General features: G+C 41.0%; 1 protein-coding gene across 1 annotated transcript in view; it reads right to left on the bottom strand.

Annotated features, from left to right (window-relative positions):
• The window catches only part of LOC100740824 (neuroligin-4, X-linked-like), a 226,843-nt gene extending 212,191 nt beyond the window's left edge, over nt 1-14,652 (bottom strand). The window contains 2 exon segments of the mRNA XM_003488791.4: nt 12,619-12,835; nt 12,838-14,652. Of these exon segments, the coding sequence (XP_003488839.2) occupies nt 12,619-12,835; nt 12,838-13,014 (394 nt within the window). The 5' untranslated portion in view covers nt 13,015-14,652.
• Nucleotides 14,653-23,795: the final 9,143 nt, after the last annotated feature.

The raw sequence follows: 23,795 nt of genomic DNA, 5'->3' as shown, positions 1-23,795 counted from the left end.
ATCTGAAGGAAAATAGACATTTCCGTTGCAAGAATCGTAATGAAATTTCGCGTGAGTTCGATTCGAGAACAGAGTGAATCATGCCGATCACAGGAAGTATCGATCTTCACCGAGCGTCCTTCCAAGGCGACGAACGGTGGTGCAGTAATAAGAGACGATAATAGTCATTGTTATTTCATTAGAGGAGAGAGTAACGAGTACGGCAGGCGGATTTTATTGTCTTCCTTTTAAGCCACGGCACGTTTTACGAGATTAACGAGAAAGAGCATCGTCGCCGGCAGTAACCGAGCTATTGTTGAATCACGCCGCAGCCCTTACAGCTTAGAGCATCGCTATGCCCTCACGCGTACCGCCAATTATTGCGTCGTTAAACCCTTTGTTAACGATTCGAACCTCTCTCGTCCTTCGATCGCTTGTTCCATCGGAATTTTGTGCAGTTTTCGATCCATTACTATACAATTAGTGACGCAAAATCATTCTCGATTTTAAGATAACCTTAATAGTAATATAGAATTTAAATCGCTTGCAATTTATTCACTTTCGTAAAGTAGCGTAGCGAGTTGTGACGACCGCCGTGGACAATGTCAAAGCCAATGCGTATTGCGGTAAAAAATTGATTAAATATCGTAGAAAGATTCTCAAATCTTGAACATTGTACGATTGTACGTTATTTACGACCCACACCGAACGAAGGGACAATTCTGGTATCGTTCGTAGTGCCTGGTTCACGCAACGAGTACTCTACGGCCACAAGACTCGTAAAACCGACGAACGTGCTGGTGTAGAAAGCGCGACGCGGTCGGGAAACGCGTTAATCGCAACAGTCGAGATCAAGACTTTCCCGGAGGAAACGTTTCGGTACGCGATTTAACGCCGCCGCAATTATTTTCGTCGTGGTCGCGGTAAGCCTGCGTATAAACCAACAGCTGCGGCGTTCGCTGGGGATCAAGGCCGAAACAGAGGGGAAAACTGGATAGAAAACGGCGAGAATGGACAAAGACAGGAACGGGAAGCGGCCGAGGCGGCGGAAAGAGAAAGAAGGCCCGTGCAAAGAATTCCTTCGCGACCTTTTTTCACAGCGTCCACCATTTCCGGCTTGTCCCGCGGCGATTTCATTCGACCATTCGCCGGTCTACCTGGCCCGCTGGAAAGTCTTTTTTAATGACTGTTCCCGGCTCGAGAGAACTCCTAAGACTCGAAGCGAGTAGGAACCATTACGGTCAGGAATATAATCTTTTTTCCTGCAAATTTTCTCCGTTCGCGCGCTACGCTACCCTGGTCGACGCCTTATGCCCTCCTTCTTCCACCCCTTTCCACGCGACCTAGCCGTAATTCAAAAAGTTTGGTCGGATTAAAAATGTGACCAAACTCGAGCGGCACTCCAGGTCTTTGTCTCTTCCTTCCCCAGTGCTTTTCATACAGAGTGACACAAAAGTAATGCAACCCTAAGTTTCAAAGATAAAAAGAGAAAGTATAATATAAAGAACGGTAGAAAAATTTTGTGGAGCGCAGTGTTCCTTTAACGCTTGAAGTAAACTATGTCGCAGGTCAAACATTTTATTACCCTTGGCTGAAAAACAAGCGATAGAAACAAATTTGACTAGAGAAACGCGCGCGTCAACGATTCACCAGAATCTAACTTTCCAGTGGGATAAGAATTCCTTTTCGGGTACGCATAACCGGCTGGGAAAGGAAGAGAACGGCCGGAACGACGTAATAAATCGTCGAGTGGTTGCTCTGAAGAAGAGCTCCTAGCAAGGAGATTGCGCGCCCGAGGCGTGCAGATATCGCGATGAGCTTCGTGTAATCATAAAACTCGTCGAAGGCGACGCGCGCGCTGTTACGTGCTGCGATACGTTGTAAAGGACGCTTCGTTAACGAAGAACGACGAAGAGATTAAAGTCAACGAAGGAAAATGGTACACGCTTTGAAAAAGCAAAGTAGCTTAATCTGTGTATATCTGTGTATATCATAATGTGTTGAAGTAATTATTTCAAGAAAAACTCCACACCTTTTCTTTTGTATATCCGTGACCTGGAGACCGCTGTTACGAAGAGAATAGAATTTAGTGAAAAGAATCCAAAATAAGGAGAGGCCCATATTATTGTGCCCTTGAATATAATTTTTGTTTTGGATTACAAGATCTAGAAACAAAAGAGCTATAAGTATATTTCTATTGCTGTTTCTTGTAGCTTTCAGCTAGAGCTACACACCAAGGTTAACTTTTTGATAATGTCCTTTGTTATGAATATATGAACGTGCTCTCTGTCGTTCTTCCTATTGTATTCTAACACTGAAAGAGTGAGGATCTGGATTAGCATACACTACATCTATACTTATACTTATTTCAATATATTTTTTTATTACAAATTCATCCACTCGTTCCGCCATCAGTCAACCACAACATAATGCAAGGATAGAAGGTCGTTCTATATCGTGGTTGTATTTTTTAAACTTTTTCTTTCTCAAATTTATATAATTTGAGATATTTAGAATGCAATTATTTGAAGATTTCTATTTCGATAACGGAACGACTCGTGACGACGTATCGCGTCTCTTACACGCAAGCAATAACCATTCATCGACTGTTATAAAATCAATAAGCTGGCATCGTTGGTCGCGTGTTTAGCCTTTATCCTATTTAAAAATATTGTTACATGTGACAGCTCGACGAAGCCTGAACTTTCAAGGCTATTATACGATCGGTTATATTATAACAGATACGGTAAGCTTGACATTTAAGTTCTTCAACTTGAATAATTGCTGTGGCTTGCTGAATCAATTATGCTGTTGAAGAACATATTTAACTATTGTTACGCGTGGAAAATCACGAATAGATATTTTGCTCCTTTCTCGAAGAAGCACCAAAACTTCGCAAGCTGGATTAGTGGCGGTTAAGTCGCGGAAATTAACTGCTATTAGTAACGGAGGACGGGAAACTGAACGATTCCGCAAGAACTTTAGAATGTATAGTTCTTGGGCCAAGAATGCCAGCCAGCTATAAATTTCGATCTGATATTAATTCTCAGGAAGAAGACTTTTGGAGCGTCGTTTATTTGAGGTAACCTCTATGTAGAATATAGTAAATGTGGTTGAAGAAAGCAAACAGAAATGGTGATGACACATATAGTTGAACAGATAACACATTTCATTCTCTTCCTTACGAGAATTACGAACAAAGAGAAAGAAACGTAGGTCAAATGAAAATTTTGATCGAACACTCGTACCAATTTTAGCTACGCAGCAAACGCATCGAAATACGTGATTCACCCTCAAACCATCGATAAATCAGTTTTCGAGTGGAGTAACGTGAGCAATCCTTGCGTCAACCCGTTAATCTTTCGGTAGTGATAAATCATCGTGCACCTCCACGCTGCTTACGATCAATTTCTGGCGACGCTCAAGTTGCGCTTATTATTTTCCAGTTAGCTCGTGTAACGTGCCCCAGAAACGACAACAACTTCTTCGTCATGATCAAGCCGCCACTTTCACGTAAGCCGGTCCTTCTGCAATATCAGACTCTTGTAGGTCGCGTAATCCCTTTAGTATGCGCACCGTTTCATGTTGTCGACGCGATAAGTATACTCTCATAGTTTGGCTCTTTTAATACGTGTATACACGTTTCATTTATCGCGAACAAGTTTTCTAAGGTATATCAATATCACCGATTTATTCTAGTAACCCAGAAAGTATAAAAACGAAGGAAAAAGTAATCGGTTAATTAGATCCATAAAATTTTGCCGTGGATTCGCAAGTTCAGCAAGACCAATACCTCGTAAAACACGATTCTCTCTGAAATATATAAAAAAATGTAGAACGCGAGAGGAAAGGCTAATCGAGCTTAATAGTTCGTGCCACGAAACCGTATATTCTTTAGAAAGATAAGTTCAGAGGTTTGACGTGTAAGCTGACTTCTAAAGCACTTTGGTGGTGGAAAGACAACAACGTCGACGTCTCGGAATACCTTAATCTGTCGATAATTCCGTGTCAAACCGAATATCGCTAGCTAAAGAAGTTTGTCTAGCAGCGACACGTCCACTCTTTTCTCTCGCGGATTTACGAGGTTGAAACCTTCGGGCGCATTATTCCTCGGGTTTTTTGCGTTGATTGTGATTAATGGTCGATCGAATTCTTTTGGAAAGAGAATGCTTCTCGCCTGCATCTTATACATATAATCAGATTATTTCTGCACCTTAATAAATTATAATAGAAAAAGCACTCTGGAAACTATCGATTTTCGGTTTTGCATCGCACACCCTTTAAACAACTTCCTTAAATAAACGAATCGTGCGCATTTGAAAAGTAGGCTAGCTGTTCCTGCCATTTGCCGGTTCGCGCAGTTAGGTGTTCGACCAATTTAAATATTTATCTGTCCGATACTCTTTTCACGCTTTCAGCTACGACCGGTTCTCCTAGTGAAATCCATTACAGACTATTCACCTCCAATTCTGCAGCTGACAGCTCCATCAAGCCTCGTTGGATGATTGGCCCATGGAGAGTCTTGCTCGGCAAGAGAAGCATCTCGACTGGAATTCACACGATTTACAATGCCTTTCAATTATTCCTTAGATACACATGCCTGTAACTCTATAATTGACATTTTCTTGTATACTTCGTTGTTTCCAAAAAATTATTTATTGCACCGACATAATGTCTTTTCTTATCCGTCATGTTTTTCACCGTAGTTTTGCATTCCTATAGCTCGGCTTAACAAAATATATTCCTGAATCACAATGCCAGTAATACAAGAAATCAAGGCGAGAGTTTATCGCGAAACGTCACCGGTTAATATCATAATGGGTGGTCGAGGAATTAGGCAACGTACCTAGGAAGACTCTCGGCTGCAGACGATAATAACTTCCTGAATTTTCCGCCCATTGTCGGGAAATGTTGCAACTTGTTCGATAACTATTCCGGCTTTTGCAGTAAACGCGACCCAACCTCTTTAACAGCGTCTCTTGCAATCTCGAGTTTCGTTACACAATACAAACGAGAACTGCTTTTGATATCAGAACGAAAAATTATCTATCATCGGACGTTTTAATTCTTTTTTTGATAATTGGCAAAATTATTGACGGTGTAATGGGATATTGATCGCCAGGCGTGGAGGATTAAATAAAGTATGATGCTTCCAAGGAACGTATAAACGGGAATCTTTCGCTATTTCACGTTCAGGTGAGATATAACGCTGACAAGAAACGAAATGTGGGCGGAGGGTGAAACGTTCGCTGCATTGGCATCCATAAATCATCATGCTGGCATGTTTAATGCATGTTTTTCAATTGTTTCAGAGGTCACGTATTCGCGCGGCTATTCCTTCGACGCGATCGATTTACGGTTGCCACTGTATTGTTCGAATTGCGGACATCGTTATCGGGTTTGATGCTTTTCCGGTATCCTTTTGATCTGCGTACGAGGAAGCACGTGAGCTTCCAAAAAATGCTGCACAGGTCGAATGAAATTTATGATACTGCGATGAACGGTGAATGTTCTCCAGTATTTCATAATCTAGAAGACTGGTCATCGATCATCCATCAAGAGTTCTCTTGTGTTTGTCATTTGAAACCGAGTTAAAAGCGTTTGATATTCATGATTAAAATGCAAAAATATATGTTAATCTCACGTTAAAATCTGCTAACATAAGAAAAGTTTATCTTCTACATTTTCCTACTATTTTTCTTTCGTATTTGTACTCGACAGGGGAAATATGAGAAATTATTCCGCGAATATAACGAAACTTTAGGACGTTTCATATTTTGCAAGTGAAGTTTTCTCCGCGTACCATGCACATTCGTTAACTGTGTCTGACCAGCATCGATCCAATTCTATTTACAGCGCTCGGCATTTTAATATTGTATCGCTTCGTCGCATTAATCTCTGTTTTATTTATTTAGATGTTATCGAGCAAGTTTTGTAAGATAAATTCATTCACGATGAAAATACTCATAACTCATCCTGATCTTTTTAAAATGTTAGCCTCAACTTGTACAATATTTCTCCCTTTTCAATCGTAGTAACGTACAAACTTCAACTGAAATATTAATTTTCATTGCCGAAATTCCGGCACCCTGATAAGAAGCACTACGGTTGGCTGCTTTCTTTAAATTTTCCAGCCACATTGGCGAAAACAGGAGACAAAAATTCTGCGAAGTTTACCCTCGGCAAATCTATTATCCGGATGATCCGATATATAGCGACGCGCAACAGGATTCCCGCCTAGCCCCAACACTTTGCCCAGCAACGTCAAAAGGAGCAACGTTATTCCTTTGGAACGAGTTCTCCCCGTCGAAATTGAAAAGTCCTACCACAACTTCGACTCGCGGAGGCACATGTTTTCTTTGCCTCTCTTGCTTCGATGTTATTCCCTGAATTCCATCCGATCGTGATCCCTAAAATACCGTTACGTTTCGTCTCTATTTCTGACCGCGAGACGAACACCGGAAACGTGCTATCACATCTTCAGGGTGAGCAAGAAGAAAAGGATATGACAGATAATATTTTCGCAAAGCTTTTTAGTCGTAAAACAGATGCCATAAATCGTTCCATTGCCTACCATAAATACCACAATATACTACATACGGCATATCAAAATATATAGAAAGACAAGCTTCGTGCTTACAATTCCTAAGGAATCAAAGAGTAAGACCTCAATTACTGCTTTTTGAATAATGCAGTTTACGTTGAAATTACATTCTAGAAATATTTTTTCATAAAGGCAACCACACGCTCCCTAGATCCTAACCTTTCCAACCTGCCAAGCATTTACGCGATGCAGGCTGAAGTGGACCTATTTTTCTTAGGTCAGCACAACGCGTGGCGTGCAACCGGCGTGTAACGTGCCAAAAAATGCAAAGCTCAACGACGCTACGCGGTTAGAGCGCAAAGTGGTAAGACGTCGTCTGCCTCTGTTAGTGTCGTTTCTCTCTTTGTTCCTCTAATTTCCTACACTGACAGATAAATGAAGGCTGAATTAGTGCTCTGCTAAATAGTAGCGTTGGTTCGTGTACCTTCAAAAGCCGCACGCGTACAAGAGTTAGCGCTTTAATTAAATTTCATAATTAGTTGTGGCGTGTAAGACCGTTTACGAGGTTGACCATGCCTTCATCTTTACACTCATCAGCCGTCATGCACCTCGATGATTGCATCTATAAAATCCGCATGCCGACCAATTTTATTATTCGATTACCGAGACTCGCAGTTCTTTCTAACCAAAGGATATCGTATGAATTATGATCGACCAGTCTACTTGACGATGCCAAAAATTATATACTCGATTACACAGTATTCAATTACATCTTTCTTACTAACTTAAAGAATCTTTCCTATATTTAAATTCCAATACACCAAAGTATTCTGTATTTCGAAGGATTTATACAATTCTTTATTATACATGACCAAAGAATCGATTGAACAGCTGTAGAATCCTTAGCAAGAATCGAGCAATCGTTTCCCGGGCGAACGCCAGAAGGAAACGCGAAACGTTGCTGTGAATTAGCATAACAAGATTCTACGGTGTACGTAATGCGGCAACGCCACGGACTTGCCACAGATTTGCATGGTCCATTTAAATACAATTTCTCTTCCTCGATCAAGAAATTACGTGAATACGCGAGCGCAACCTTCCCCTTTGGATGTGTTGCGCGCCGCAACGTCGAGGCGGATTAAAGGGGCTTGCATTAAAGCCGCCTTCCAAAGAAAAACTCAACGATTCTCCATCGTTCCCTCCGCTTTACGTGCCCTCTCTCTTTCTCCATTGTCTTGTATCTCGCGTGCCATGCTAATTAATTCTGCTTGTATATTAATCGTACTATCTGGACTATCGCGCAACATCCTGTTGCCTTTCCCCTCCCTCTGCCGTGAACATGACGGACATTAGGTTAGTCAACCCTATATCCCTTTCTGTTTTCATAACAGAATCAATTTACATAAGATTAAAAATTGATCGAGCAGCCTTTCGTCACAAAAAGAGATTTTAATTAACAACGGAATTAACCTTGTCGCGATTATCTGTTGTCGCAAGATTGAGTCATATCGAAGGAAAACTTTAAGTATTTCTATTGAATAATAGTTAGAAATTGCATTAAATTTTATAAAACGTGTCATGGGAGATAACGAAGCGTGGTACGCAAACTCTGCGAACAAAACTAGTGAACGAAATTATACAAATAAAAATTATAGCTCTGATAACGTATAAATGTGGCCGTACATTTTTAAGTAGTATAGGACCGTGTATACTCAGACGCTGTAGTCAAAAGCTCTTCCAACAATTTCACACGCAATTACGTATCTCTCGTTGGAAAATTGCATTCTGCCTCGCCGACTATATTGATTACCGAATCTCTGAGACTTCTTGGAATCAAAGAAAAAGAGCCAACGGATCCCTGAAATTTCCGGTGGCCAGTGTTGTTCATAGTGAAAAGTAAACGGCGCTGTTTCCCTGGTAAGGGATCCAACGTCAGGATGGCAAAGGCACTTCGCTGTGAAAGGTTCGCATCGATTGAACAGCTGTAGAATCCTTAGCAAGAATCGAGCAATCGTTTCCCGGGCGAACGCCAGAAGGAAACGCGAAACGTTGCTGTGAATTAGCATAACAAGATTCTACGGTGTACGTAATGCGGCAACGCCACGGACTTGCCACAGATTTGCATGGTCCATTTAAATACAATTTCTCTTCCTCGATCAAGAAATTACGTGAATACGCGAGCGCAACCTTCCCCTTTGGATGTGTTGCGCGCCGCAACGTCGAGGCGGATTAAAGGGGCTTGCATTAAAGCCGCCTTCCAAAGAAAAACTCAACGATTCTCCATCGTTCCCTCCGCTTTACGTGCCCTCTCTCTTTCTCCATTGTCTTGTATCTCGCGTGCCATGCTAATTAATTCTGCTTGTATATTAATCGTACTATCTGGACTATCGCGCAACATCCTGTTGCCTTTCCCCTCCCTCTGCCGTGAACATGACGGACATTAGGTTAGTCAACCCTATATCCCTTTCTGTTTTCATAACAGAATCAATTTACATAAGATTAAAAATTGATCGAGCAGCCTTTCGTCACAAAAAGAGATTTTAATTAACAACGGAATTAACCTTGTCGCGATTATCTGTTGTCGCAAGATTGAGTCATATCGAAGGAAAACTTTAAGTATTTCTATTGAATAATAGTTAGAAATTGCATTAAATTTTATAAAACGTGTCATGGGAGATAACGAAGCGTGGTACGCAAACTCTGCGAACAAAACTAGTGAACGAAATTATACAAATAAAAATTATAGCTCTGATAACGTATAAATGTGGCCGTACATTTTTAAGTAGTATAGGACCGTGTATACTCAGACGCTGTAGTCAAAAGCTCTTCCAACAATTTCACACGCAATTACGTATCTCTCGTTGGAAAATTGCATTCTGCCTCGCCGACTATATTGATTACCGAATCTCTGAGACTTCTTGGAATCAAAGAAAAAGAGCCAACGGATCCCTGAAATTTCCGGTGGCCAGTGTTGTTCATAGTGAAAAGTAAACGGCGCTGTTTCCCTGGTAAGGGATCCAACGTCAGGATGGCAAAGGCACTTCGCTGTGAAAGGTTCGCGTCGTTTTTCACTCCAGTAGCCGGTAAGCGATAAGCGAAGCTGGGAGAAACGCCGTGGAAGATAGAAACCGCCTGGCGAATCCTACGAAACAAATGCCCGGAACGTGTTGGCTTCCACGTGTGTATATATACATAGATACACACCGGACCAGCGCGTTTTCGGCCAGTTGAAGCGATCTGCAAACACGTATCGTACCGAGGATTACGTGTAAGTATCGTGAACGGTAAAAATAAGCGGGTAGGAGCGGAATTGAACAGAATAGTTTCGGCATGGCGCAACCTCGACGGGCCAGCGTTTGCGCATTGGCGCGCGCGCGCCCTCGTGAATCGACTAACCGGCGAGATTGTCGGTCCACCATTTCAACGGAGATGCAAATGCACTCCTACATTTGTTTTTCAACGAGTTCGGAGACGCTTAGCTAGCGATTTACAGAAGGTACTGAGGCGAAGAATAGATGGATGCTGGGAATAAAACTGACCGTACCTACTGGATTTTATAATAGTCGATATACGTACTTTGTTCTAGGTTGCTTTTAATTAAGAACTTCGTATAAAAGCTATGAAATAAACTGAAATTGACAGAGGACACGAGCTGTGCCGAAAATTGAAAAGAAACTTGCGTTATTGAATTTTGAAGATATGGAAAATTGTGTTAGTTACGTATTGAGATGAAAACTGATAACTGTACGCGTAATAATTCTGTAACAATTCGGTGTATTAACAATCGAGTTATTGGTGAAATACAAAAAATCAGTGGCATGAGGGTTTCGAGCACGAGCAAGATAAGGGGATGAATTGCAATGATGGAGGGGGGGGGGGAGTAGGGTGATCAGGTGAATTCCACGGTTGCAAAACGATTTATGAGAAGCGAACACCCGGCTGTAAAATAACACTTCCCATTCAAATCGGCAAATTAATGGTCGTTTTCATGGATTCTTTGTTTGCACTGACCGGACAATGGCTCGCTGCAGGGTTATTATTCTGAAATACTACTATTATATTCAACCGAGTTGAAGCAGAACCCCTGGAACGTACGCGGCCAGCTCTCGTTGACAACTTTTTCCCCATGAACACCACGGGAGCTGAATTAGAAACAGAAGATTTGCTCGCGGATTATTCGACTGATCCTTTTCTAATAACATATCGTTGCGTTATTTTAATGAAATACTTTTAAATGCGAATAATCGAAAAGTTGACACGACATTTCAATATTCCAGAGGTTATAAATGAAGTTTCAGACATTTGATTGACGCGTAACCTGTTACTTTTACCGTTTCATTTATCGATTAACTGGTAAAAGTTCAAACTCCTAGAAGCTTAAAAAGTTTATCAGAAATGTCGGAGACTCAACTCTATTCCAGTATTAATTTATTCTTTGTCTCTGTCGCTTCGAGATTTATTTCCGGTTACATTTTTCCCCGAATAAGCATCGTAGAACCAAATGAAAAAGTTAAAGGTAGAAGTGACTGATTGATTATCTCTGATATAATAGTACGTCGCAATGATATTCGTTTACGTGCATCAAACAAACGCATATTCATTTCCTAATCGAACACTAATATCCTCGCGAAGGCAAAGAAACTTTTCCCGCTTTTCGTATTTCTCTTTTTATCCTATCCTGTCTTTTCTGTATCGAAATTAATCCATGTCACTCACCTAGACGCATGAAAATCCTTTGACAACGACAGGGCATCGATGAAAGGCCGTTGAAGAATCGGCGCATATTTCTGCCGTTCGAAAAGGTCCCGTCGCAGTCGTCGAGCACAAAGAGCCGTGCCGTTAGAAATGAAAACGCGAAAAATGGGAGAAAAGGGACGCGCAAATCTGAACATGCCTAGACTAGTCCCCGATTTTTCCATAATAACGATCTACAGACACAACCAGAATTTCAAATATTCCGAACAAAATGTTCAAAGCGAATTATTCTGGTAGTAAATTATACCGTTGGATGCTCGAGCGACCGTCCGAAATCACTCGTAAAAAAGGAGCTAGGGAACTGTTCTCAAATGAATTTCTGCGGAAGATAAATATATGAACCATACATTCATTCTATTTCCATTCATTTTATTCGGAGTTCCGTGCGTGTCTCGATGAAGTGGTAAAGGCATACATCTGCGCGGCACAAAGAAATCTGTAAACCCTAACCGGAAACGGACATGGATACTCGAAGGAAGGATACTTCGATTCATCGTGAACCAATAAAAGATGTCTCGATTAGATTGACGAGAAAATCGCGAAATTTTGGATAGTAGCAGATCCGAAGGATGATAAGCCAAGCAAAATATTTTCTTCAAAGAAATATCTTTGATACAAGCTAACTCTTTCATCGCGCTACATATTTGGCTGTGCTTAAGATATTTGTAGCGCGACAATATATCTTGAAAGTAGAGCATGCCGAGACTCAAAAGTCATATTCTCTTAGGAAAAGATTTGTTGGTTGTATATATTTTATAATATACTTTATAACGAAAAATTCAGAAATGGACATAACGGTAACTTCATATTATAATATTTACAATATACTTCACGTTACTTTTATTTGAAAACGGCTAAAGGAGGGTTATGTTTCACACAACATGCTAGTTTTTTAACAAGATTGTAATTTTTTCTGTAATTCATCAAAAAGTCATTTTCGCAGCGGCTTACTATAGGAATTACGTGTTAAAAATCCCAACTTTGAAGATGAATATATCTACTTCGATAATGATAGACTGTCCAAAAATTGAATCACATATAGATAATATACTAAATGACGTATCTTCAATATCTCAAAGAAAGTGTAAGAAAATTAATCTATGCTACAACTGCCTTAACTAATATACGAGCTAAGGTATGCTCAAAATACATTCTTTCGTATTATGCGACTTAATGTACAATAGTACCGCAGGAAGTAAATGTAATAACAAACAAATTCAATTAACTTTACCTGAATTATAAGCAAATTATAAATATAAAGTACACGAACGGCCACGAAAGTATTAATAACAGATCTCGTACCGATATTCAAAGTGATTTGAAAGAATTGTGTATCTTACCTTGAACCGGTGCGTAAATGTTTAGGTACAGGCAATCCTCGCTCTGGTTCTTTAGGTAGGGCAGCAGCCTCCTCAAGTACTCGACTCTACCTTTCGGCATTTTGTCGGTAAGCTCGGGCAGCCGTTGCGGGCAAACAGGCCCGAATTTATCGGCCACCTTAACGCCGTGCCAAAGCGCACTGCTGACAGGGGGCATAAAACGCAACGAGCCAACGAGCCGATCGGCGGCGACGCGTACGGAACGCCACGGTACACCTCGACGCCCTCGAGGTGCCGATCGAGGGTCACGATAACGCCCGATAGTTCCCCATACTTTGTCCTGACGATCCTCGAGCTGAGCTCGGCGCTGGCGGTCGCCAGGATTAGGCCGAGCAGCGCCAGGATCGACGACGTCATCTTCGTTCGCGCCCTTGAAACCCCGTCTCCACGCCTGCTCCCTTTCGCGATCACTCGAGCTCGACCAACGATTTCATTTCCCCCTAGAACTTCTACCCGCCCCCGGAGGCTGGAACGCGCGCGATCGTGCCCACCTCGTCGCCACGAGGACCAGGTGCGCGTCCAGGATGCATCAGTAGGCGATCGGCGTCGAAACGAATTCCACAATGTTCGAAACGTACAACCCAAAGGGTTCGTTTATTCTTTACGACGTTTAATTGCTCCTCGAAGTACATTCACCTCATTCTTAGGCTTTCAGAGTTACCATTAGATGTTATTATCACTGGAAGATGAACGAGTTTGTCAATTCAAACCGAGTCTCTTTTCACGTTCAACGTTGTTTGTCTATCCTTCTGGGAAAACCTGCTGACGACCTTTCATGAGCAGTCAACACACGACCAAAGACATCCCCGAGTCAGCGTTATGAAAGGTAAATACGGCGAGTTCGCGCAGCACACTTTTTTTTCGTCTATTATGCCTGACACGATTTTTTCGATGGTATCTCGAAAATGGTGTCCTAATTGCGTCGACACGACAACACAACTGGATTAAACTTCGAGAAGGGTAGTTCGTCGTTTCAGAGCAATGGCCCAGATCATTTTAAAAATATCGTGAGTGTTACAAAAAGACGATCTCGTTCTTGATAGCATGCTTGATATGGCGGTACAAATAAAAAGCGCTCGCCCTAATGATGCCCAAGAGAAAGCCACGGCTCCGATGTTTACCGGTTCGCTTCATTCTTATGACCTAGCTCGCCAGAGCGAATAGAGGAAGCAAGGCACCGGATGCCGTCGAATTACGTCCACCGTTTTACTGCTCTTCTCTATTCTCTTTCTCTTTCCTTTCCTTTGGACGGACTGCAGCTTCTCAAATTTTCTTCTTCCGCTTTTACGCGGACATCCCCTCTCTGTTTCTCGTATATATTTGTCTTTCACGGAATTGTGCAAAAAGCATTTGGCTATGACTTGGTATAGAATAAAACGTTATTGTTCTAGAAGATCACTATCTAATATGGACATTTCATAATCCGAGCAGCTTCAGTGAACCACCATCCAAAGACACGAACTTCGATCGATCACTAACGGTTGACGAAAATTTCACACCGAATCACTGTCAAACGACGTGTCGTTCCATTGCGTCCTAACCAACAGACTGCCTCGTTCAGACAACTTATGTCTACATACACTGTTCACCCCTGCGATCACCTGGTTCACGTCCCTCTTACGTCGTATTGGACCAGTTCAGAGGCATTTATTTAGTGGTAACAGATCGCGTCCCTTGTTTTTAACGAGCAACGATAGATAATGTAAATCGTACGAATGCACGCAGTCCCTTCGATTCGGCCGGAATTTGCCTCGGAATGACACACGCGACGACACTGGACCGAGAACACTCTCTTCACGCACTTCACACTTCCTGGAGTCATGTGGTGATTCCTTCGTCACGTGGTGGCCGCGTAACGCGATCCAATCCACAGATAGATCGCGAGGATCATGCATTAGAAGGAAAAGGACGCGAGACGCGGACGCGAACTCCGCTGGACCAGAGGAGCCGATCTTTCCGTTACTTGATCCTCGGACAGACTGGCGTCAGGCGATGTTGCTCGCACGGAGCTGCGCATGCCCCGCGCATACGCTGCCCACACCGCTCGCGACATGGGCGGAAGTCCGCGGACACGTCGATATAGCAGATGACATTGATATCGACTCGAGAAATTTGGTTCGTGTCTCAATTTCGCGAGTATGAATTTTGGTACTTTCACAACAAACCGACTTAACCTATCGCGACCGCTCAAGTTATGATCAAATCGCCGTGTGTACAAAACGTGACACAATTACGATTACCCAGATAGTTTCCGTTCCAATATCGTGATGAAGTGGTTGCAGAAACGAAATAACATAACACTAACGTAAGTAAGCTTATTTTTGCATTAATGTCATCGAAAAAATGATAATGGATTTGATAGAAATACATAACAATGGAGGTTATAACGTCGGTTTTGCCTACGTCATCAAGTAAGATTAAACAAACAGACGTTACAATCATTTTCGCGTTGAAGTATGCTTTTGATAAGCCGAACCAGAATAACTGAATCCATCTAAAAGCTTGTACGTTACCGGTATAATCTGTGTGCTACCGTTGATCATATTGCAAACAGGATTGTGTAGTGCCCTATGAGCCCAATTCACCACTCTATTCCTTCCCTGATGAAAGCAATTTCTTGCCTGATATTTTACTGCCACAATTTTCTTTACGCTTTCTTTTTATGTTTACGGTAGGCTAGTCGTGTCCTTCGGTTTCCTCACTTTCGTGTCAAATTGTCGAATATCGTGCGGTTCGAAACGAAAGAAAGATCGATTGCCATGCAGTTAGGTAGACGTTTAATGCAACGGAACAATGGCTATCTCCCGTTAACGAGGTAACGTCGAACGTGTATCGACAACAGGCCGCTTTAGTGCTTTCAATCTCTCTGTCTATGCCTAATAATAGATCCACGCACATATATTCCCAAAATGCAGCATTCGATATCGGTGCTGCGAGACAGTATGAATTTCGATCAAAATTTTGTAGCTTTTGTAGTCGAACTGCGTAGCTATTTCTAAGCTTAAAGCCGAAAACTTTATCGACAGCGAAGTATCGGAAGGGGAGAAAATGTTTGGAGCAATTTTGATCGTATAACTTGAAAGTTTATGTTTATTTTTATCGTTTCATCTTCAGTTACTTTATCGTATCAAACATTTGCGAGTAAGGTTCTGGAGTCCATTCTCGAAGAGGGTCCATATCAAAAAGTTGATCGTACACGTGTATGTACACGGATTCCTGTAAATCACGCTCTTACGCGGATCATCTCGAACGAGGGGAGAAAAAGGGAAGCTGTATGCACGGAACGAAATTGGAATATCAGCTAACCACCTCGGCACGGGGGAAACTTTTTAACGAGAATTTCAGAGAAGAATGACTAAAAGCGCGGTCGGTTTCTTCGTAAAGTTTTGCGATGTACAACACCGCCTCGTCTTTATAGTTCAGTCTGCGTAGCTATACTCGTTAACAAACTTCGATGCATTCTAAGCTTCCCTTTAAAAGCAGAACATCCCAAGCTTTTTGACCCGGATGCGTGTCGAATGAACCACCGACGACACGCAGAACTTCGCTGACACGTTTTAGATAAGCCTCGAGTTATGGAACGGTGTAACTGTGCAAAAAATATGATGAATTTATTCGCGCAAGGAGGAGTAATTACATTCTGTTATAATATTTTGTAATTTTGATCTAAATTCTGCGATATGATATAGTGATTTTTGTACAAGATCGTGACCCTATGAGACTGGTCGAAAACTAATTTATCGTTTCAAAAGCAGTCCTATAAAAGTACAAAAATTTTAATGACACTCAGTCACATTCACGGAATAACTATCGAAACTCGAAATTCTACTTTAAACTTTCAATGAAAAAAATTACTAATTCGAAGAAAATACTGATTCGATTCTTATAAAAAAAGTAGAATACCCGTTCATCGATGAAAGTTGGAGCGGTTAGTATACATAATTTTGTCGGTCTATTGTTGTTCAAGGGTGTTATCACAAGAGCGTAGGCATCCCGTACGATGTAGTTTACTTAACGTAGAGATAACGAGGCCGTGAGTAGCTGTTGGACGACCCTTCATGAATTACCGACTTAATTCTTCCGGGCATGAAGGCGCGAAATGCATTTAACATCGCTCCCCGACACGGCAGCGTTCTGGTGCGTCAACTTTGCCGATGCTATTAACTCGTATCCTAAGGCTAACGTCAGCCTTTCCCACTTGCTCCGCCTAATCATAGGGGCGTTGCAAGTCTGCGTGTCGTTGCTTGTCGAAAGCAGTGCGTAATTCAATTAAGCTTCCACTCGTAAGACGTTGTCTCGGAGGATCAACTTTCTCAAAATCGCCTCAAACGACACCGATAGCGATTTAGCTACGAAATAGAGAATAGTGTTTACAGAGTATCGTCTGACGGTGTCTCTTTGCAGATATAGATACAGATGAGATAAAAAAATGCATTTATTACTGGAAAAAAATAGGCGTTTTTATGGCATTCTCTACAATTGAATGGGTTACTATTCTTAATTTAGCAACGTTAGAAATCATTTAATCTTATTTTGACCATAAATGATTAGTATTTGCTCGATGTTAGATCAAAGTAGGGGTGAAATGTTTTTCAAGTGTCTCTACTAAGATATATTTTATCCCTTTACTCTCACGTTTCCGTAATAAATTTTATATTGTACATTCGACCTGGTGAATACGGGGCGTACAGTTTTCACACCACTAAAAATTATAGCCCCCGTAAAAGTAAACTCCTGACCGCAGTTTACCATGTACAGTCTAGGCAAAAAGTATCGAATGTTATACAGCTTTTATTTATAAAACGTTGCTAATAAATTTAGATAGTTTTGGTTACATATCTCTCTAAATTAACTCTGTTTCTTAATGCGCTAACAAATGGAAAAGTTGGCGTGTCTGACAGTGTCCTTTTACGTCGATTAGCGAGCAACCCTGTCATGGAGGCTGCTCAAAGCCGGAAACATGGTTTTTACGGACGTCGTGCGAACGAATGTCGCATAAAAGGCGTGCAGCCGACAGGAACGTGCGCCATTTCCGTGATTGCAATCCATAACGACACACCAGTCGACCCGGATCAACGAAACTTGCAACGAACGATGCTCTGCGGAGTCTCGTTTCGCGTTCTACACCCGATTTATTAGCTGATTATGACGAGAATCCGATCGATGCTACCTGATGATCAATCGAGCTCGTTGGGGAAGTGAAGCAACTAAAGGAGCTCGTAAAATTTTTATTAAGAATCGATACCTAAGAGATATTAAACTGAGTGACGAAGAAAATAAAAAAAAAAGACGTGGAAGGTACGGAAGAATGTAAAAAATTCCCTTCAACGAAGAGAAAGTCCAGTTTAATGGAGAAGAAGGGACAAGAAGTGAATGAAATAGCGTTATCAATGACATAATCACGATCCACGAGGCACACTTCATCAGATCTTCCGATCAATTCAAAACGATATAACTTATTCATTTCTATTACCTATTTATAGTAGCCTGGAAGATGAATATTACGCGGAAAAGAATTCATCTGAACTAGATTCACTCTAGGACAGCGATGCCTCCCATAAACATAAAGGATCTGCCCTAGGAACGGATACATAGTACTTTACGACACTTTCTTGGTTCAGACATTTTGTACATCCTCCGATCGATTCCAGTTTAACGCTTCTTCAAATCTGCCCATCGTCATCTTGCAGCTAGTTTGATGATTAATAAAATTCGATGGATCTTCGATTGCTGCTTCAACGATGTAGAAAGTTGTAAAAGAAGAATGGAAAAGAAAATGCTTGCTTCGATCCATATGATGCTTCCCCGGTTACTCTGTTCTTTTTCTGACGAATGAACCACTTCGCGGAATGATTCGTTGGTTGGATACGTAGTGCTCTAAACGCTGGTAACTTGTTTTCGGTCTTAAAAACATCAAAGTTTCGGGATAATTAATCGACTTTCGGGAAACGATATATCGCGTCATGCTTGTCATCATTGTTCGTCCCTTTGTACGACTAATCTGTCATCCCAACTTACCACGCCCGTCCATCACAAATTTTTCTGTCGACGAACGGCTGCCCTTTATGCGGCGTGCATGAATTAATTTCGTCGCGTGCGTTCAATCGGACCGCGTCTCTGGGCTGCCTCATAAATTTGTCAAAATTCAGCAAGCGACGTGGAGGAAACACGTACACGAAACTGGTCCCTCCTTCCGAAGCCAGTTTATCGTCGTCGGATTCAGTACTCAACGTGACCTCATCGGTTGCACCGAAAATATCGAGCGAAACAGCAATTCTTTATCCTTCCAGAATCATTCTTTACCCACGTCGCAAATTCAAACGTAGAAATCTTACCACCTGTAGTACAACTCTTCAACGTTTACAATACATAACCAGGATAATAGACCATCGAAGCACTCGAAGTTCGAGTAAATAGGAAGGAGGTCGAATGGTTTGGCCAACGAAAGAAACTTCCTTTCGTTGGATTCAATTGCGAAATTGCTCAGAACGTATTCATGATTTACCGTTCATTCGCAATTTCTCCGATTTAGTTCCGCAGGTTTGATCCGAAATCTCTTTGGCTAGAAAACTAATTGCAATATAAATAGTAGATTCGAGAGTTCGATTTTTTTGGAAACATCCGAAATTCTTTTGTAGTCATGTTCCATCACGAATTTTCTGGCTTGAATGTTCGAATCACGGGGACTAAGTATTCTAAAGAGATAAAGGGTAAAAGGGTGTAGAAGGGGAAAGAAGATTTTGACAAGTTGGAAAACATGATCCATGATTAGCTTCGACAGAAGCTTCGTAACGATCGAAGGAACAAACTTTCGCGCATCTCTAGATAATATCCACGTAATCCATCAAAATGTTGCGAGACAGTTCATGTTTTGGCGGTCGTTTCGTCTAGCGTTAAAATTTGTCTTCGTTCTACTTATAAGATAGATCACATTCGATGTGAAGCAACGACAGCTTAGATTCTATGGTTCTTGATGTCTTTCTCGAAGAAAGCAAGGTAAATAATTGTAATAAAAAGATAATGAAAAACCCAAAGACATATTTTTCGAAAATTGTTTGCCGACCCACGTAACATCGTTCACTTGTATCGAGAGAAGCGATATTCTTGTTCTTTATGGCAGTGTTTTCCTTAAAACGATTACCCCCCGGGCTGTTCTTAAGTTATGAAAACACATTCGGTACCTTCCTTTAACGACGGGAGCGTACAATCGTAAATGAAATTTCTTCCCTTTAGTTGTTCTTTCCTTCCATCCACCGTATTTCTACCCGTGTTTCCACATATTGATCAAGTTTAAATCAGAAAACTGTAGTTTTGAACGAGTTTCTTTGGTAACAGAAATTACTTCCAATTCATCTTCGCTGGTTTTCTAGTATTTCTGTATCGAGCTCTGTTTGCTGTAAGAGAGAATACGTGTAAATGGAACTCAAACTTGAATTCGTAGAATGGCAAAAAGAGAAAAACGAAAGAACGGTTAACGTCGGAACTATTATCGCGAGGAGCAGTCTACTGGGTAGTTGTACGACGAATAATACGAGGAGATCTAGCTAATCCCGGAAAAATCCGCCGCCCATGAAAGCCTTTCTTCTTCCTTTCATTCGCCGTTCAATACTACCTGTTACGTATACCTACTGGCTTTCACTATTTCTGCCCAGTTATCGCATCTGGACTTGTTCGTACACGGTACTCGTGATGGAAGGTTAGCCCGATACAAATCGATTACTGAACCTTTCTCTGGATTCGCGATATTCCATTGATATCGGTGAACTTTTCAACGCGAAACAAACGTCTTCCTCCCTTTCATATCGCGTTAAAAAGTATACATTTATCACACTTTTTCTTGCACTACTGTCTGATATATATTTGCACATAATTATAATTCTTTTAAAAGTATTCCTTTCTGATTTATTTCAATTGCGTTTTCTCGAAAACTTCTAAGTAAATAAAATACAAAATAAACATCGAAAGCAAAGGAAAAAGTTACTTAAGGAATGAACAATCATCAGTTGCAACGAAAACCTTTCTCACCGAGCGACAGAAAATAATGTAACACCTGTAAAATGCCCTGGGGATTATCTACGACGTGGCGACACAAATATAGAATAAGGATAACCGGGTTTCGGTGTACTTGGAACAGTGTATATGTATATCCAGCATACTAAAGCGATAGCTGTTACGGGAAAAAGGGGTCGTGGCAGAAAACTACGGGATACAGCTAATCCATGAAATCCCTCAAATGACAAATCCCTCCCTTGCTTCTTTCCGTTTTCTTTTCAGGAATAGAAGGGGAAAAGTGCTTCAGAGAGAAACCGTCGGTTCTTTGTTGACAAAGTAATTCAAAGCAACAATACTTCGTACGATATTAATCATATGTCATACGTCATTTTAAAAAATTTTCATCTCTCGATGTTCAAATATTATCGCCTGATACGAGTAATTAGAGAGACGAGTGCAGTACTGAGAGAGGATTGCACATGGCACTTGAGAATAAATAAACGTTCCGGAAATGTAATGATTCTTCATTGGGCGAGCTTCAATCAGCTTTAAAATTCAACTACGATTCCATTGTCCTGTTGGTTCACCATCGATTGACTAAATGAAATACGATTACTTGATGCACGCTTGCTGCGCCTCCAATCGCATGGACCTTGAAATCCTATCAGTTGTGGGTTTTTGGTTAATTTGCCGACCGAATCGAAACTGTTTTAACGCTTGGCTATTGTTTGTACATGGCATTGTTGGAATGTAATTTATTGCAAATTGATGGAATTAAATAAACTTTCATAGTATGTTTCATATAACAGACAATCAAGAACATAGCTAAATAGAGTAGTATATTTTCGTATGAAACTTCAATGTACGGATGTATCGAAGTGCATAAGCCTACAGTTACAGCGGATGCTTATTCGAACAAATTGACATTCTGACGTACTCGATACGTCAATGTAATCAAATATCTATATAGATTTTTATGAGCGTATGTATTGCAGTTTTCAGACGTTACATCCGTCAGAACGGCACTTCGTCCGAATATCTATTCACTATAATCATAGCCTGAACTATTATAAAAAAAAGATCCAAGTCAGTAAAAACCTGGTATTATACCTTTTTTTTTTTACTAAAAGGAGAAGAATTCGTTGGCCGATAATCTATGACATGCTATTCTATGACTTCTACAATACGGTACCAAATTTCATGAGCGTCGTGGAGACAACCTTAGTACAGTGGCTGCTGCATAATTCACTTTCTCTCAAAAGGAGAATATTAGAGGTCGGACGATCCATGTAACTTTCGGTATTATAGACAGATTACATTCTTTATCTCGAACGCGATACGTTGAATTTAAATGAAATTTAAATGAAATTCTGCCGCCACGTACGCCAATCCTGCTGATGAAACTTCATATCATCTGCTCCGCCGTGTCAAAGTCGCTTAAGTATTAAGAGTGAGGTTTCTACTACACTCGTTGCTTGAGGGTATATTAAAACGGAGGAAATCTTTTTGGTGGAAATTTAAACCAAATTACGAACGTTAACATGGAATAATAATACATTTTAAAGAATGTAAAAAAAAGAAGAATATCGTACTCGTGGAATAGTTATTAATTCTTGATTAATTTCCTTTTTATTTTTATTATTGAAACAAAATTCAGCATGAACAGAACGGAAAGAGAATTTGGTAGGTTCTGAAGAAAAATAGCTCGAGCGTTAGACGAGGCAGAGGAACGTCAGGACGGTGGTTATCGATGCACGGAATCTTGCAAAGTGGGTAAAGTATAACACGCTAGAGGTTTGGATACGATAAGACAACAGTACGAGGTCCCCTTTTTTTGTTGGTCCAATTTTACCATAGCCTAAAAAACTTGCGTGCCTTGTCAATATCGAACATCGATTCGGTGGATTTGAATGCTCTATAGCTTGATCGCGTATTATCGCGTCACATTCCTACGGTTTTCTCTCCACGAATATTCTTCATCCATCTTCGATCTTCTTGATGGTCCACCCATCCACGAAAACGCCTCCTTTGCTCCCCCCTGCGACGAATCTCGATGGTATTTACGATATATCGAGAGGCCGCCGAGGATCTTCCGTGTTGGACTTCTCGCTCGTGATTAATTCGTCCCTAGATATCAACGAGAAAAAAGAAAATCGATACCGTAGCGGTTGAAGGAATGATACAGGAACGGATTTCGTCTCGTTCGACGAACTTGGAGGGCAAACTAACGACTTCCAACCCAGACCTCGCCTCTCGAGTTTTTTCCGTCTCTGTCGGACACTCGAAGATATCGGATAATCGGATATTTTAGGATATTCGAAGAGGAGATGAGGGTAGTGAACTGATTTCAAGGTTGGTTTATTGGTACCGTAAACGATGCTGTATAGTTGTTTTGTAATTTCTCTTTGAGAACGGATTAATATTGTCAAGTATTTTGTTCGGCAGTTTCTTCCGAGGAACTTGGGATTAGTCGTTGATCCGGTTCTCGTTGTTCGGATGCAAAATCGCAGTATTATTGGGTCAGCTTTCGCTACTTCTTTGGTAATTTTTCACGCAAACAAAATTTAAATCAGCGTCACGTCTCCACGATGACGTTGTCTTCGCAGAAAATCTACGTTGAAAAATGGGTACACGCTTTTCGATTTTTTAAACCGAAAAACAGATGTTAAAATATCCTTTGAACCATATATCTTGAATCGTATATACTTCAAAAGTCTAATATCAAAAAATAATCTAGTTTAAAGCGCGCATCTTCTTTGTTTAATTTTCCGTTACTTTTATTATCCCTATGGAAATTACGATAACTTTCTATCCACCATTTACTTGTATTTCACCTCTTCGAGTCGCAAACTTGTGAGTTTTGATTTAAATAACACTCATTTAACTCCATCCCCTTCTACTTTTTTACTAGACCCGTAGTTGGTGATAAACAGATTCAGAGATTGCTGCCGGGTAAAGAGACGGAATATCCGCAACGAGATTTTACTTTGAGAAGAGGCGCGAAATATTTATTTATTCTGCCAGATGAATCTGTTTGCTAGTGGACTATAGATTCTATCCTATCCAATCCTCTGGAAAACGAAATCCGATCTTTTGTTCAGTGTTGAAGTGGTTACCACTTCTAAGAAAACTCTACATCTGGCCTT

The sequence above is a fragment of the Bombus impatiens genome, unplaced genomic scaffold (genome assembly GCF_000188095.3).
Source record: "Bombus impatiens unplaced genomic scaffold, BIMP_2.2 scf_0264, whole genome shotgun sequence".
In the NCBI taxonomy this organism is placed as follows: Eukaryota; Metazoa; Arthropoda; class Insecta; order Hymenoptera; family Apidae; genus Bombus; species Bombus impatiens.
Note: the sequence above shows the minus strand (reverse complement) of the source record. Positions and strands in the feature narration are given on the sequence as shown.